The following is an 18,130-nucleotide window of genomic DNA, read 5'->3' as shown; positions in this document are numbered from 1 at the left end:
CAAATGTAATATTTTTGTCCCACCTGATCATAGAAGACTTATAAAAGCTTATATAGCTTTGCTGGTCTGGAGCTTTGCTTGTCTGGAGATGGCATCTAATTGCAGCTTGTGGAGACCTCAAAATGTTACCATGCTCTGCAACAGAGATCCTATTCCGGCCTCTCATCTTCCTCCTCATTGTAGAGGGAGGATTTGCAAAATTTATTGAAAATTTAGTATTTAATTTTCTTAATTGATTATTGCTAACATTGACAAACTGATATTGATTAATCATTTACAGTTAAATGTTAAACAAGTATGAAAGAAATCAATAACATTTAAAATACAAAGTTTATTTTTCCCCACAAACTCCTCCCGATACAACTGAACCTCCTCCCAGTACAACTGAAACTCCTCCCAGTCCAAAGGAAACTCCTCTCAGTACAAATAAAACTCCTCCCCAGGAGGTGCATCACTGGGCTCGAGATCCATGTCTGTGAGGAGGATGGTCATGGAGGTTGGGGCAAAAAGGCTTAACAGCAACATGGACGGACACGACTGTCCAGATCACACTGCAGACAAAGAGGCTGGACTGATAGACAGCTGGTAATAGGTCTCTGTGAAATGAGCTGATTTGCATATTCTATCCCACACAGCAATCAGATTTCAGTGTGACAAACCAGAGACTATAGACTAGCTTTTGATTACCAGGAGGCTAAAATCTTATGGAGATACTGGACACTGGGAGTGACCGGGTGTAAACGTAGTATAAGCTTCCTCGTTTTAATTTACACGTCAGTGAAACATGGATGGCCACTTAACACTCAGGTGAACTGTAAGGAAATATGGAATATGGATACTGTTCATGTTTTCCGCACACTTTGAAGGGGAGGCAGTAATCCATCCATCCATCCATTTTCTAAGCCGCTTCTCCGTCAGGGTCGCCGGGGGGAGCTGGAGCCTATCCCAGCAGTCTTTGGGTGGAAGGCAGGATACACCCTGGACAGGTCGCCAGGTCAAGGGGAGGCAGTAATTTTATATATTATTATTATAATATAAGTTTTTTTTTCTTAAACTAAGTTTCAATTAAATGTTCATTTCTCCGTTCTCAGTGTGAAGCTGAGCTAATTACCTAAAACCACGGTCTCGTTACCCACCTGTGCTCTGTCTGCTGGCTTTCAGCCCCGTAGAAGGTTGTGTGCTCAGATGTTTGGGGTGTTGACTGTGTCCCTCTGATCAAACTGTTTGAAGATTTTGGATGAGGAGCTCCTCTGACGGCTCTGGGAGCGTGACGGCTCTCTGAAAGCCTCGAAAAGTTCAACTCCGTCCTCATTGTGTATGAAGAGAAGACAGAAGACAGCTTGAAGGCCGACAGGCAGACTCATGTCCTAACTCTCTCTCTCTCTCTCTGTCTCTCTCTCTCTCTCTCTCTCTCTCTCTCTCTCTCTCTCTCTCTCTCTCTCTCTCTGTCTCTGTCTCTCCTTTCAGAAGCGGATTTTGGATGGAAGTCTGGGCTTTGCTGCTGGGGTAAGAGAGCATTTCTGAGCATCATGCTGAGCTCTTCTCTCTCCTGCATCTCTATTTCTCTCATTAGTCTCTGTGTTGTCACTGATAATCATTGATCATCATGATAAAAGTTTTGAAAGTTAGTTTTAAAAATGAAACTATTAGAGTTTTCATACAGAATTTCCAATAACAATATCTGGTAAGTTACACCTTTTAACTTTGACATAATTTGAAATTATGTTGTTTGTAAATTTCATGAATCGCAGACCAAATGAAACAGCCCAAAATACTAGGACAAAAAATCTGTTTCCATTGACTTTAAAAGTATAGTAGATTTTCTTCTTCTCCTAAGTTAATGTACTGTACACACACTGTTCCTACAATTATTGACTCTAAGTCAGGTTAAACGTCACTTTTCTTTACATAATTATTTACACCGTACATCATAATAATGTTTGATTGCCTCATTAAGACGACGCAATCAAGACCCATCACCATTACTGCAGATACAGCCCTGCAGGTGGATAAACACCAATACAACAGACCAGAATGACCAGACACATGAACAGATATATAGAAGCATTATGTAAATGCATTAGTTTTGACCTAAATAAAAGCTTTATTTTCTTCAATAAATGTATTTATTTACCTCAATAAAAGCTCCTTAATCATCAAACCCCTCAAAACTTGGAGGTGTTTAATGAGCAGCTAATGAGCAGCTCAGCAGAGAAGCTGTTGATCGGGTCTCACTGGCTGCTCTAAAGCCGTGTCCCAAACCACACACTTCTGTACTTCACCTGCTGCACTAATGAGTGCACTTCTAATGGGATACACACTATTTAGTGAGCTAGTGTGTGGTTTGGGACAGAGTGCTAGTAATACGGGGAAATCTCAGCCATTTAGATTTCAGCTTTCATTTGTTAATCACTACAGAAACCAATCAAATAAAAGCAAGATGCTTAAATATATCAGTTAATATGCTTATAAATTAAATTTAAAAAGTGATGTCTTCAACCTGAACCTACAAGCTTCACTTCTGTAAAGGTTGAGATGGAATATAAAATGCTAATAAAAACAAAGTTTTGATTAAATCTTGATTAAATACTTTACTTAGTTATTTTTTTGTAAATATACGCTCATTCCAAATTTGACATCTGTAACATATTCTAAAAAAGTTGGGACAGAAGCGTTTTTACCCTGTATTGCATCACCTTCACATTTAAAAATAATGTAAAATCCTTTGGAGGCCGAAGACAAAAATTTTTCCAAACGCATTTTTTCCATTCTTCTGTTAAGTCTTAAGCTCTGTTGCTGTGCCAGGCTTCTTTTCATATTTTGTGCTTTATAATGGTTTTCAGTGAGAGATAATTCTGGACTGCAGGCAGATCAGTCTAGAACCCTCACTCTCTGAATACTCAGCCATGCTGCTCTAACACGTGCAGAACGTTTCTTGGTGTGTGATGTTGAAATACTCCTGGATGTCCCTGAAAAAGATGGTGTCTAAAATGCAGAATATGTTGCTCCAAATGTTTTCGGTGTTAATGGAGCTTCCACAGACATACAGATTACCCACTAATACCCCCCCACCCCCACACACACCCACTCTGACTGACGCTGGTACACTGGTAACAGTCTAGATGGTCCTTTTTTCCTTTGGCCTGAAGAACATGACGTCCATTATTTCCATAAACAGTCTAAGAGTTGGACTCATCAGACCCACAGAACACAGTTCCACTGAACCGCATCTGTCTCCTTATCTCACATAACATTGCAACATATCTGTCTCCTTATCTGACGTAACATTACAGCACATCTGTCTCCTTATCTGACGTAACATTACAGCACATCTGTCCCCTTATCTGACGTAACATTACAGCTCATATGTCTCCTTATCTGATGTAACATTACAGCACATCTGTCTCCTTATCTAACACAATGTTACAGCACAACTGTCTACTTATCTGACACATTGTTACAGCATATCTGTCTCCTTATCTAACACAATGTTACAGCACATCTGTCCTTATCTGAAATAACGTTACAGCACATCTGTCTCCTTATCTGATGTAACATTACAGTCTCCTTATCTGACAATGTTACAGCACATCTGTCTCCTTATCTGATGTAACATTACAGTCTCCTTATCTGACAATGTTACAGCACATCTGTCTCCTTATCTGACATAACGTTACAGCACATCTGATTCCTTACCTGATGTAACATTAGTCTCCTTATCTGACACAATGTTACAGCACATCTGTACTTATCTGACATAACGGTAGAGCATATCAGTCTCTTTATCTGACACAATGTTACAGCACATCTGTCTCCTTATCTGACGTAACATTACAGCACGTGTCTCCTTATCTGACACAATGTTACAGCACGTGTCTCCTTATCTGACACAATGTTACAGCACATATGTCTCCTTATCTAAGACAATGTTACAGCATATGTCTCCTTATCTGATGTAACATTACAGAACATCTGTCTCCTTATTTGACGTAACATTACAGCACGTGTCTCCTTATCTGACACAATGTTACAGCACATGTGTCTCCTTATCTGACACAATGTTACAGCACATATGTCTCCTTTTCTAAGACAATGTTACAGCACGTCTGTCTCCTTATCTTACATAACGTTACATCACACCTGTCTCCTTATCTGACACATTGTTACAGCATATCTATCCTTATCTGATGTAACATTACGGTCTCCTTATCTGACACAATGTTACAACACATCTGTCTTCTTATCTGACACAATGTTATAGCAAATCTGTCTCTTTATCTGACACAGTGTTACAGAACATTACAGAACATCTGTCTCCTTATGTGGCATAACGTTACAGCACACCTGTCTCCTCATCTTACGTACCATTACAGCACATCTGTCTCCTTATCTGACATAACATTGCAGCACATCTGTCTCCTTATCTGACGTAACATTACAGCACACCTGTCTCCTTATCTGACATAACATTACAGAACATATATCTCCTTATCCAACATAACCTCGCAGCACATCTGTCTCCTTATCTGATGTAACATTAAAGCACATCTGTCTCCTTATCTGACGTAACATTACAGCACATCTGTCTCCTTATCTAAGAAAATGTTACAGCACAACTGTCTCCTTATCTGACACATTGTTACGGCACATCTGTCTTCTTATCTGACGTAACATTACAGCACATCTGTCTCCTTATTTGACACAATGTTACAGCGCATATGTCTCTTTATCTAAGTCAGTGTTACAGCATATCTGTCTCCTTATCTGACGTAACATTACAGCACATCTGTCTCCTTATCTGACACAATGTTACAGCACATATGTCTCTTTATCTAAGTCAGTGTTACAGCATATCTGTCTCCTTATCTGAGGTAACATTACAGCACATCTGTCTCCTTATCTGACACAATGTTACAGCACATATGTCTCCTTATCTAAGACAATGTTACAGCATATCTGCCTCCTTGTCTGACGTAACATTACAGCACATATGTCTCTTTAACTGACGCAGTGTTACAGCACGTCTGTCTCCTTATCTGACATAACATTACAGCACACCTGTCTCCTTATCTGACGTAAGATTACAGCACATCTGTCTCCTTATCTGAGACAGTTACAGCACGTCTGACTCCTTATCTGACGAAACATTACAGCACATCTATCTCCTTATCGGACAAAACACTACAGCACATCTGTCTCCTTATCTGATGTAACATTACAGCATATCTGTCTCCTTATCTGACAAAATGTTACAGCATATCTCTCTCCTTATCTGACATAACATTACAGCACATCTGTCACCTTATCTGAGACAATGTTACAGCACATCTGTCTCCTTATCTGACATAACATTACAACATATGTCTCCTTATCTGACGTAACATTACAGCACATCTGTCTCTTTATCTGACACAATGTTTCAGCACATCTGTCTCCTTATCTGACATAACATTACAACATATGTCTCCTTATCTGACATAACATTACAGCACGTGTCTCCTTATCTGACACAATGTTACAGCACATCTATCTCCTTATTTGACACAAAGTTACAGCACATATGTCTCATCTGACAACGTTACAGCACATCTGTCTTCTTATGACATATTACAGCACATCTGTCTCCTTATCTGACATAACATTACAGCACATCTGTGTCATTTTAATACACAATGTCACAGCACATGTGTCTCTTTATCTGACACAATGTTGCAGCACATCTGTCTCTCTGTGTATTTGGCACATCTAAAAGAAAAGGATGCATATATGGGTTAAACTGTAAAATGGAAGTTGGAATATTTCAGTTAACAGACTAAATATCCTCACTGTGAGCTGAAATGTACGACATGTATTCAAAGCCTGTGAAGTTCATTCTGGCTCTAGGTAACGGAATATGTTCCACTACTGGGACCTGATGCTGGTGCTGCTGACTCTGTTCGTATCAGATGTTGGTTCTTTCGCTCTTGGAGTCCTAAGGAAGTTTGATTAAAGCTAAAGCCCAATCAAGTGATGAGTGTGAGAGGAACTCGCTGTCACCTGCTGCGCTCATTCATCACAGCTGTGCCCTTTTCAGCAGCTGTAAGGTGCCATTAATTACTTCAGGTGTGGGTGGATGATCCACTCCCTCCTGTTCCTCTTCACTGATCTTAGAGATAAACTGAATAAAACCAAACAGAACATTACCATCCTGAAGTTTAAAAACTGATTGATTAAAAGCTGCAGAGCAAATGTGTCATCTAACAACCACCTGGAAGAGCTTGTCAACCCCAAAACTGCTCCCATCAGATAAACAAGACTTAAGCCTTGATCTTTGAGAGAGAGGAGAAAATAAAGCTGCTTCAGATCTGTAAACATCCACAAGTGTTTCTGTCCATCCTTCCACTGTATGAAGACCACTCAGTGCTGTAGGTCTGAAAGGATGTGTAGCTGATCAAGAAGAACCTCACTGAGAAAAGGAGATGGACACATCAAACAAAGAAGCTGAACGATAGACTGACCACCCCAGAGTCCCGACCTCAACACCACTGAATGGGTTTGATCACTTCAGAAAATCATCAGCCAGCTTTTTTCAGTCTTTCTGTGGTGGTTATAAAAGCCACAGTTGAACTTAAAGAAGCTGAATTTGCTCCTCAGATGGACTGTCTAGATACTTTTGGTATTAGATTATCTAACTGTATAGCTCATCTTTGGCTCTCGGTTCTTCAGATGTTCCTCTGAATTCTGAGCATGCCTTCAGTGAACTCCGTCAGCTTTCTAGTAAACCGAGAAGTGAGAAAATCTCACTTTAACATGTAACAGAGCTGCAGCAGATGTCGAGACTCCCTCTGCCTCTTCCTGGTCAAATTTAAAAGAGCATTATGGATTGTGTAACTTGACTCGAAGGGCAAAAACACGGAGTGTGAGCAGCTATAATTCATAGTGACACTTTTAAACACTGTTTTCAGTGCCAGGGATAAGTTTTAAGTACACGTCACAATAGAAGGCTCTGTGCAGGTCCAGTTTTATCGAGGTGTAAAGAATGGCTCCAAGGTCCAACTTTGTTTCTTAAAGGGGAAAATTACTCAATCGTTCAAATTGTGAGCAACATTATTCAGAATGGTTTGGTGTGAAATGCGTCTTTCCAGATTCAGAATCGTTCACTATTATAGTACTAGGAACCAGACATCTGAAGCACTTAATGAGTCTGAAAGCTGCATAACGTTAAGCTACTGAACAAAATGGTTATGAATCTGTTGCTTAATACATGAGGCATTGTTTGGTGATAGTTTTGTTATAATGTTTTGGCCTAAAACACATTTTAATATAAATTTTAATATTCTTTTGTTGTTATTAGCCTGTAGCTGTACACTTTTTGTCATGAAATGAATTTATTTCTTTGCATGCTAGTTTACCCTGAAAAGGGACTGAAGTTAGAAGACTTTTGGCATGCGGAAAAAGTGGCAGGGATGAATGCTCTGCTGTTGAGTTTGAGTTTCGCTGTTTTCCATTATCTCTTTACTCTCGCTCGGTCACTCTCTCTTTTCCTCTTCCTCCGACAGCATCTTCTTCAGTCTCTGCAGCCTCTGCCGTGATGTCCCTGCTAGGAATACTGAGCTGCTTCCTCTTGGAGCTCCTGAGTTGGTGGTGTGTGTCGTGGTGCCGTAAAGCATTACACGGTTTTGCGAGAGGTTCACGCGCTGCTCCTCCAAAGTTACATAGCGCTTTAGCAGGAGTTCCAGCCCAGAGTGGCATCAACAAAGACGCCATTCTCACTGTTATACGTCAGTGTAGCATTACAGTAGTGCTGATTCCTCTTTCTCCCAGCCTTCTCAGCTCTAACAGCAGTTTAAACAGAGCAGATATTAAGGAAGAAAGGAAGCACTCCATTCTAACACCCTGATCTTAGACCTGTTACAGGAGCAGAGTTATTAACTCACTGCTGTTCTGTGAGCATTATCTGAGCAAACTGAGCTGCAAACATGTTTAAACTTCACTAGATAGATAGATAGATACTTTATTGATCCAGAAGGAAATTTAGCAGCCAGTAGCAGACACCCAACACTATACAGTAACCGTAAACGGGTGTAGACATATAACAAGAATAAATAAACCAGATGCTATCTACAGGTATATGTACAAATAGAAAAACCACAGTCTGTGATAATATCTATAACCTGAGATGAGAGATGCAGTGCAATAATGGCTGTACCAAAATTTACAGATGACGGCATATAATGACCACAGAATGAATAAGTAAATATGTGCATATATTGTACCCAAAAAAGTGTCTAATGTCCAGATGTGCAAGATGCGCAATGAGCTATGCAGAAAGTGCAATATGTGCAGCACGTTGTCTATGTGTAGATGAATAGATAAACACAGGATAAGCATGAGATTCAGATTCAGTCCTCCTCTCCGCTGTCCGCTGGTCCCCCTGGGAAGAGTTGAAGAGCCTGGTGGCTCTGGGGACAAAGGATGTCCATCTCTCGAACATGCTCCTCCTGTCCATGATGATGGTGTGCAGTGGGTGGACATCATTCTCCATAATGGAGAGCAGTTTGTGTAATGTCCTTGTCTCAGCCACCTTGACCACAGAGTCCAGTTCCACACCGACCACTGACACCCCTTGCCTGACCAGCTTGACCAGTCGCATCTCGTCTCTCCTTTTTATGCTTCCTCCCCAGCACACCACAGCATAGAAAAGACAGCTGGCAACCATGGTCTGATAGAACATCTGCAGAAGCTTCCTGCAGATGTTAAAGGACCTCAGCCTCCTCAGGAAGTAGAGCCTGCTTTGACCCTTCCTGTACAGGATGGCTGTGTTGGCTGACCAGTCCAACCTGTTATCCACTTGCAGCCCAAGAAACCTGTAGGTCATAACCCTCTCCACTTCAACCCCCTCAATAGAGACTGGCTGTGTGTTTGGCCTAACTCTGCGAAAGTCCACTACCATCTCCTTGGCATTGGCAGTGTTCAGAAGCAGGTTGCTCCCACGGCACCTTTCCACAAAGTCCTTCACCAGGGTCTTGTACTCCCCCTCCTGCCCTCCCCTTACAAAAGCCACGATGGCAGTGTCATCAGAAAACTTCTGCATGTGGCATGTCTCGGAGTTGTACTGAAAGTCTGAGGTGTAAAGTGTGAACAGAAAGGGGGAAAGTACAGTTCCTTGTGGTGCTCCTGTGCTGCTGACCACAGTTTCTGATGTACAGTCCTTCAGCCTGACATACTGAGGTCTGCCAGTGAGGTAGTCAGTAATCCAGGAGACTAGGTGTGGATCCACTTGCATGTTAACCAACTTGTCTCTAAGTTGGAGGGGCTGAATGGTGTTAAAGGCACTGGAAAAACCAAAGAACATGACTCTTAGAGCACAACCACCTTTATCCAGATAAGAGTGGGTACGATGGAGGAGGTATAGCATGGCATCCTCCACTCCCACTTTCTCCCTGTAGGCAAACTGCAGGGGGTCTTTTGCATGTCGAACCTGGGGTCTGAGAAGGTGTAGAAGAAGGGGCTCCAGTGTCTTTATGACATGGGATGTTGGAGCAACAGGCCTGAAGTCATTGAGTTCACTGGGTCGCCCGCTCTTGGGTACTGGAATGAGGCATGATGTCTTCCACAGTGTGGGAACCCTCCCCAAGCGCAGGCTCACGTTGAAGATGTGCTGTAGGGGTGACCCCAGCCCAGCAGCACAGGACCTAAGTAGTCTAGGACATATTTTGTCCAGATCAGCTGATTTCCTTGTGTGGATTTTCCTCAGCTCATCTCTAATTTGATCTGCAGTGAAGGTGTGCAGAGGTGGAGGTGGGGGTGGGGGTGGGGGGGCTATAGCTGTGCTGCAGATCAGCTCAGATGCCTTGATGTGTGAAGAGGGAGTAGAGGGGGTTGTGATGTCTGTGCCATCAGCGTCTAGGAGGGTGGCATGAATATCAGTAGGAGCAGATGAGGTGTTGATGTCCAGGCAGACAGAGACTGGAGTGCCAGGAGCTGAGAAGAGGGAGAGTGTGGAGGTGACCACTGGACATGCAGGTCCTGAGGAGATCTGAACAGGGCAGTCAAACCGGTTGTAGAAGATGTTGAACTCATTGGCTCTCTCTGTGCCACCGTCTAATGCACTGTCCAAATGGTCTTCATACCATTCCATACTTCCCTCATGTTATTCTCCCTTAACTTCTGCTCCACCTTCACCCTGTAGGACTCCTTGGTCTCTTGCAAGTGGACTTTGAGCTCCCTCTGTATGTGCCTAAGCAGTGTAATGTGGTTGAAATCACCAGAGATGGCAATGAAAGCCTTAGGGTTTTGAGTTTGTAGTCTCACGATGGTAGCATATATGACGTCACACGCCATCTCAGCGTCCGCACGAGGGGTAATGTAAACACAAACAGCGATGGCGTGTGACATCTCCCTAGGGAAATAAGAGGGACGAAGACTCACTGCCATCAGTTCAATATCCCGACTGCAGATTATCTCCTTCACTGTCACATGTCCTGGGTTGCACCATCTGATGTTAACAAAGAGCACGAGTCCTCCACCCTTGCTTTTGCTGCTCAGTTTAGCGTCCCTGTCCGCTCTCACGGTGGTGAAGCTGGGAATGTCCATGTTAGCATCGGGAATGTTCCCAGTAAGCCACGTTTCTGTAGGCATAGAAGACTACATTCCCGGTATAAACGCTGACTACGAACCAGTGCCGCTAGTTCGTCTGTCTTGTTGGCCAGAGAGTTCACGTTCCCCGTTGGAGGTTTGTACCTCCAACATTTCTCCATGCGCTTAGCCTTTAGCTTAGCGCCGGCTCTGCACCCCCGATAGGTCCTCCGCAGCTCCCCCGGAATGGGGTGCGTTGTGCCAGCTCAACCCTTTGTTTGCAGCGCTAGCAGCTCTTCACGGGTGTAAACTAAGTTATTTTTACCCATGCATGAGAACAGGCTCCATGTCCTCCGTACAAACAAAACTGTCACTAAAAAGTAATATACACTATAAAAAGTAATATAAAGAGAAAAAGTGCAAAAACAGTACACAAAACATGGAGCTACTGGAAAGGCTGCCACCCACAGCGACGCCGGAAGTAAGAAGCTCACACTGCAGCACAAGCAGTTTCCCGAAGGCTGCACTGTACGTTAATAAACATACAGTGTCTCAGGGTACGAAGGCCGTGGTGCACCATCTGCATTACAGCCCATAACTCCAACCCTTCTGCACTGAGTGACCATGAGCTGACCCTGCTCAGCGCTCTGGATATTAGCTTGGGCGATGTAGATGACTCTCTCCAAAGATGTGTCTTGCATCAGGGCCTATGACCTTCGAGGGCTGTGTAGAGCCTTGAAGGCTGAACCGTAAAGAGACAGTCTGCGTCACAGCGCTGCTGTTCCCGTCCTCACTGCTGCATCACGAAGTGCCACTCCTGTCAAGTTCTTTTAAAGTTCTTTAAAGACGGAGCCACAAACTGATTTTAGTGTTTATATATTCATTAGAGCTGGGCATGCTTCTCTCTTTAGCGTAAGTTTTCCTTCGGACTACGTCGGCTTTTTAACATCTGTATCGTTCGCTGTTCGGCTCGGTTTAAACCCAATACTCATATTTAAAGCATCTCCTCAGCTGCCATCGCTCCTCTGCTGACACCGCCATATTTTCGAATCCTCGCCGACACACAGTGAACCTCAGGATGTGTTAGCTGGTGAAGGATCCTCCCGTTGGCCGTGAAAAAGGACACGTTTCTCGGCCGCATATGAAGGAGCCTTTGAAATTAGATCAGCCTTGAAATGCAGCCTCTGAGGGATGTAGTCCTGAATTGGGACACAGCTCCTGTGGTCATGAGAGATAAAATGACCCTTGAAGAACCTTCTTTTTAAGAGTGTAGTTTATGTTGACATAAAATGTATAATATGTCACATTTATAGGAAATGACCAATAATTTGATAAATCCAGAAGTAAACTTTCCATATTTGTATCCCAGATCTGAGGAGCCCCTGAGACGGAGGAGAATAAGGTCAGAAGTTGGTGACTGTGCTGAGCTGAGGGATCTGCTGATTGATCTCCTGCTACTCTCACATCACCTGTATTGTTCTGTGATTGGGGCACTGAAATGGCTGTGCATTACATCTGACCATGCTGGTGCACTCTCACTAACAGTGCAGTTAACCATGTATTATCTAGAAGATGTTTACGCTTTACAATCTATCTCTTTCTCTGGGCTTAGACATGTTTTCTGTCCTCACAAACACAGAGGAAACACCTCCTTGAAAGTGTGGATTTGTGAAAAGCCCTTTGTTACCAGACCAGCTGAATAATATTCTTACTGCTATTGAAGGAAGAAAACCCTGTATCTCCATTTTTGTCGTTTTTCCATTTTACACATTATGTGAAAATACCTGTTGTTCTTTACATTGGAAAGACATCTGGTTCCATTGACTTATATTAAAAGTAAAGAGAGTTTTTTCCTTTTCCCTGTAAAGTTTTCATTTTGGAGATATGAGATTTTATCACAACAACAGTGACATGTTTGTCAACAAATTGTTGATTAACTGTTGAATAGCTGAAAGAACACTTCTAAACTGTGGAAGCTGTTTCCTTCGAGAGGCAGTGAGCTCAGTACATGGTCTGTCCAGTGAGACAGTATTGATCCTTATAACTTACATTGCAGTATGTCACGGTTTGCTTCTTTGATTGCGTCGTGGACATTGTCAGTACTGCTGAACCACCCCTGCTGGCCATTTTTCAGCGTGTGCATTTATATTCTGGTGGAGAGATGAACCTGTGTGACTATTAAAACACACCCCGTACCACGACAAAGGGCAGAACGGGGTTTTCCATTTGTCTCCAAAACTGCAAATAAATGTATCAGCTATGGATTGTTTTGCCTGGTAAACCTGAAGGCTTCCAGACTCACCTGCTTTCCTCCGTGTGCGGGTCTTTTCATTTTCATCACAGTCGTAGTTGGTAAGATGAGCAAGTTTGACTGAATAGTTAAGTGTGACTCCACATGGGGGCCTAAAAAGCCAATGCTGAGGGGATTGTCTGGCAGGACCTCAAGACCAGCTGAGCAGAGCGAGCTGGTGGGGCTTCAGTGTGGTACTGAGTGCAGCAGTGTTTGCTCAAGCTTGTTCCATTTAGCTGTTATGAGTATATTGAAAGTCTGAGTCCAGAGCTATTAAAAATATCCAGGTGGTTATGTTAGTGGTTACGTCTTCCTGAAACGAGCACGTTTCAGTATATCACGGTGTTCATTATCTGGGTGTCTTTGACTACTGGAGAAGCTCATGTTGGTCACACAGTGCTTACTACTGGCTATATTTGGGCACAATCAGTATGCAAAACAATAAGCACTGGGATGTTTCAAACACAGTAGTTTTTTTAAAGTTGGCACTTGCAGTATTTGGGGATTTCTCTGCCCTCTCTGGTGGAAATGTGTAATTGCAATGTGTGGAAGAACATTTTGTAACATCACTTGTTCTTCGGACCCCCTCAAGTGTACAAATCTGATTTTTGCGAGGCTGAAAGAGAATCAGAGAGAGCTCAGTGTAAACTTGGTGAGGAGTGTCTCTGAGGATGTGAATGAATCTGCTATTGGGCTGGAGGTTAGTGAACCAGCCCTGTGACCGGAAGGTTGCTGGTTCGATCCCCAGAGCCGACAGTGTGTGACTGAGGTGTCCTTGAGCAAGACACCTAACCCCCAACTGCTCCCCGGAAGTTGCGGATAGGGCTGCCCACCGCACCAGGCAAGTGTGCTCACTGCCCCCTAGTGTGTGTGCTCACTAGTGTGTATGTGGTGTTTCACTGCACGGATGAGTTAAATGCGGAGGTGAAATTTCCCCATTGTGGGACTAATAAGGGTCACTTAATCTGAATTTAGTATCACATTGAGATCATTTGAGGCTGAAACATCGAGCTGGACCTTCTTTTAGAGTCAGTGTGTGACGTTGATACATACAGACGTATGACATGGTGTGAAAAACTCGACACCTCAGACTTTTAAATGATGATTTCAGGCATTACAGGCGACTCACAACAGAACATGCTCAACATATTTTAGCTGGTTTTTATTCTCCTCAATCAGTAATGAAGCTTCATTCAGTTTTAATAAAAATATTACACAGTGCTGCTTTAAGTAGATGAAACTGAGTAAATTGGACTAGTTATGACCCACCCCTGCAAACGGTCCCACGTATCAGAGCACCACAACTAAATCTCAGCTTGGGAGGCTGTAATTATTTAGCAGAGCCACTGAGGAGATGCTCCTCTGACCCAAGAGAGAGAATGAAGAGTACTGGACTCTTGTCTGACCTTTTCACCTCCGAGTCTCTCCTTCCTTCTCAGAGAATTTCAGAAGCAGGTTCACACTCTTTCAGAGTCTGCTGAGGAAGATGTTCCGCTGTCAGTCACCACCAATCTCTGAAAAAAGAACGGCAGAAGTTCCGTACAGACCCGTCCGCAGAACCTGGAGCTCAGTCCCTTCACACTGAGGTTGTGGTGATACCAGTAAATGATCTGCGTCACGACCACTTAACATAACCATTCACACATTACGTGAATCAGCCGAGGAACGGTCATCAGTTCTGGCTTAATTGACTTTCTTAATCCCACCTCCTTTTGTCCATCAAACTTTCAAATGTAGAAATCTATCTTAAACATTTTTTATTCAAAGATCAACCGGCTTTACAGGATGTTCAGCACAGATTTGTCTGAGTGTCAAACAATATGAATGATGCCCAATTTAAATCATTAAAATAAACTTCGGACAAGGTTTACGTTAATCAGACTAGAACATCACAGCGGCAGGTTTTCAGGGCTAGTAAGGGGCAGTTTAGTGACGGAAGCTGCCCCTTCAGATGAGCTAAAGCTAACAGGTGTTAGATGCTGAGGAGGGCTCATCGACTTTTACACGAGATCTTTTACCAAACCTTACTGAAACAATATAATAAAGTCCTTATAATAGCTGGCTTTGCAGTTTAGTGTATATCACAAGGGATACGTCCAAAAGGTTTTTATGATACATGATGTTTCACAGTATATATTTTTCTAATATCTGCTAAAATGGAACATACACATTTAAAAAGTAGCATTTAAACTATGCGTAGAATGAGATTTCACACCCTGCACTACACTAAATCCAGATAAACAGGACTAATTATGCTTTCTTTGAGTGTCACGATTGTCTCCTCCCAGTCATGTGCTTTTGTCTTGGTTTTGGTCTGGTCCATGTACTTTTGTTTTGATACTTTCCTGGTTCTGCCCCCTTGTTTCCAAATCCTGCCCTTGATTGTTTTCACCTGTTGCTCTCTTGTTAACCACCTGTGTCTCGTTACCTGTCCCTGTATTTAAGCCTGTGTTTTCCCTAGTCTCTCGCTGGTCTTTGTTTGAAGTGTATTGTTTGAATCGTTTGATTTGCTTGGTGTTTCTAGTGTATTTTTGTGTGGTGTATCTTTCCTGTGGTCTTTTGTTTATTTCTGGCCTCTGTGGTGTTTCTAGTCTGTTTCCCAATACCCCCATGTTGGCTCCTTGACTCTGGACCATTTTAACCCTGATTATGGATTTGCCCTTAATAAATCTCGCTTATCTTAGCACATGCGTCCGTCTCATCGCTACCTCACAATACTTTGAGTTTAAGTACTGAAGATCCACGACACGCTCAGAAAAGCTTATTGTGAGAAATATTGTTATATCGCCCAGCTCTGATCAGAGACGTAATGCTGATGGCTTAAGTCTTATAAAAGCTTATAAAGCTTGGTTTATCTAAGAGCCACAGAAGCCCGACTCATATCGTGTCAAATGCTGCTGACTAAAATAAGTGTTCATAAATGTTTACGTGCATCTGTGTTGGTTGTCAGGACGGTTTTATGCAGCTTTACGAACACTGCTGTACAGTGAGGCACCCCCTGCAGGCCATGGAGATATTTATGAAGAGATCTCAGATTAGGAGCATGTACTGTTGCACATCTCAGCTGGCATACAGCTCGAGTTCCTCTGTGCGCTCTTGGCCTCACCTCGTCAGTTGTGACCTGCAGAGCATGTCACTGTGTTCCTCTCCCGTCTGCTCCTCTCCGTTCCGTCCTACGCTGTTTTTCTCCCTTATTGGCCATTTCAGTTTTGTTCTTTGTCAAGTGCTCATGTTTGTTTCTAATTGTGGATTTAGCCCTGAGTGCCATGTTGTGCTTTTCTCAGACGGGCCTCGCAGTGCAGTGCCGCTCTGGGATCTGGGCACGGAGCAGCTCTCTTTATGATGGAAGCTGTACAGCCAGCACTGACAGGCACTCAGAGACTTAATTGAGCCTGTCTAGGCTTCATACCAGGCTTTTTTTTTTTGGGCGTCCTGTCTAATGAAAATTCTGCTGAACGGGGCAGGAGGAGGCACGCTCTGTGAAACTTGTAAACGTGTGCTGAGTTGAGTTGGCATTAGCATCATGAGCAGGGTTGACTAATGAGCTCCATCTGTAAAGCATCGCTCAGAGAGTATTCAACTCAAAATTCCATTTCTTCCTACAGCAGGATGCGGACTCTGGGGCTATGTGTGTTCCATATCACCCACCTCTGCTTTTATTAACATTTCAAATGTAAGTTTTTAAAGCAGAGTTCTATATCAGCTTTGAATCATGATTGTATCGTGATACATATTGTAGCAGTTTGAGCGGCGTGAAAAATAAAGATGGTTATTAAAAAAATAATATTATTGTCATTGTGTTGTCCTCACTGGCACTGCAACAGAGTCTAGACTAGCATTTGCACACGGAAGCTTTTTTCCAGACTCAGGTCCACTTGTTCCGTGAGCTTGGTACATTTGGTGGGGTGTGAGCTGTTTTAGAGACCAGGAGTGGAACAGAGAACCGTTCTCTGGTCCTCCTGAAATCAGTGGTCTGGGGTTCAGTTCCACTCTTAATCCAGAAAATCTGTCAAGGTCCTATACTCTTTAAAAAAAAAGACGTTTTTTCAAGGGTTCAGTGGTTCTATATAGACCCCTGAACACTCAAAGAACACTTTACATGCTCAGTTTGATGGAGAATGTGTTGTATGTGGTTCTAGGGCTTGAATAGGCCTCTGTATAGCACAAAAAAAGAGTTCTGCTAATGTTACAATCCCTGATTCTGTATTGGCTCAGCTACGTTGTGATTGAGGGTCTCCCTTGATGTACTCAGAGTTTAAATAAAGGTTGATTGATTCATTGATATATGGTCAAACTTGTAACAATAGAAGAACCATTTTGGTGCTCTTTAGAACCCTTGTGTTTACTAACATAGCTGTGAAGAATCTTATGTAAGAGTGTAGAAGCTCTGATATCTCCTGGCCAAGGAAACTGAAAGCTTTTTGACTTTGTTCTACTCGTTTATGTCCTTGTGCGCTTTCTGATAGATTAATTCCGTTATTATAAACACAGAGGGCTGCGTTTGTTTTGCTCTGCTGATCTCAGCAACAGGTTCTCAAGCACTTCCCCACGTCTCTGCACTGTTTCTGATCCTCTCTGCCGTGGCCAAGCTTGTCTCGCGCTGTTGTTGAGTCTACAGGCCGCTGTTGTGGCAGTAATTAGCTATTAAGCGAGTTGGGGAGGCAGCTGGAGGCTGGGGGTGCTTTTCCATGGCGCTGCATTCCGCCAGCACCGCAGGGACCGTCTGATTATACAGTTCTCTAAGCACTTCCTCCGGAAGGAAGAGGGTCTGGAGAAAATGAAGTGGTCTATTTTTACCCAACACCTTCTCTGACAGGTGTCGGTGGTGCGTGGCTTAATTGACCTGGAATGCACCGCCGAGCCTGGCTTCATTACTGCTCTCATAGCAATCAGAGGAAGATGAGAGCCCATGATTACAGAAGAGTTGCCCTTGTTAGTGTGGGAGCCAGACCCCCAGTGCTTATAATAGTGCTTTCTTGGCCCTGTCTAAGCATAGGGGAGGGTCTCCAGACCGATCCGGCTGCTGTGGCTCTGTTAATGTCCCGAAAACGGAGTTTTGCCTCAGACCAGACCTCAGTGTCTCTTTTTGGGGTCTGAAATGTGAGGTAACTTATGGGAAGCAGACCCCCAGGATACGATATCCTCCTCCCTGATCTTAATTTAGGACTTTTATCTTACAGCCTCTTATCTCCAGTTAGGAAACTATAGCCTACTTGATCAAAGTCGACAGTCAACTGTCATGTCTGTTGCTTAGCACCCGATCGTACTTACGCAGCTGAAACA

General features: G+C 43.2%; 1 protein-coding gene across 2 annotated transcripts in view; it reads left to right on the top strand.

Annotated features, from left to right (window-relative positions):
• Positions 1-18,130, top strand: part of LOC108437321 (zinc transporter ZIP11) — a 162,181-nt gene that overhangs the window by 8,160 nt on the left and 135,891 nt on the right. For both annotated transcript variants that reach the window (XM_017714349.2, XM_017714348.2), the window contains exon 3: positions 1,468-1,506. In XM_017714349.2, coding sequence (XP_017569838.1) covers positions 1,468-1,506 — 39 coding nt within the window. The remainder of the gene's footprint in view (positions 1-1,467; positions 1,507-18,130) is intronic.

This window comes from Pygocentrus nattereri, chromosome 13, assembly GCF_015220715.1.
Source record: "Pygocentrus nattereri isolate fPygNat1 chromosome 13, fPygNat1.pri, whole genome shotgun sequence".
NCBI lineage: Eukaryota > Metazoa > Chordata > Actinopteri > Characiformes > Serrasalmidae > Pygocentrus > Pygocentrus nattereri.
This window is presented reverse-complemented; position numbering and strand designations above follow the sequence as displayed.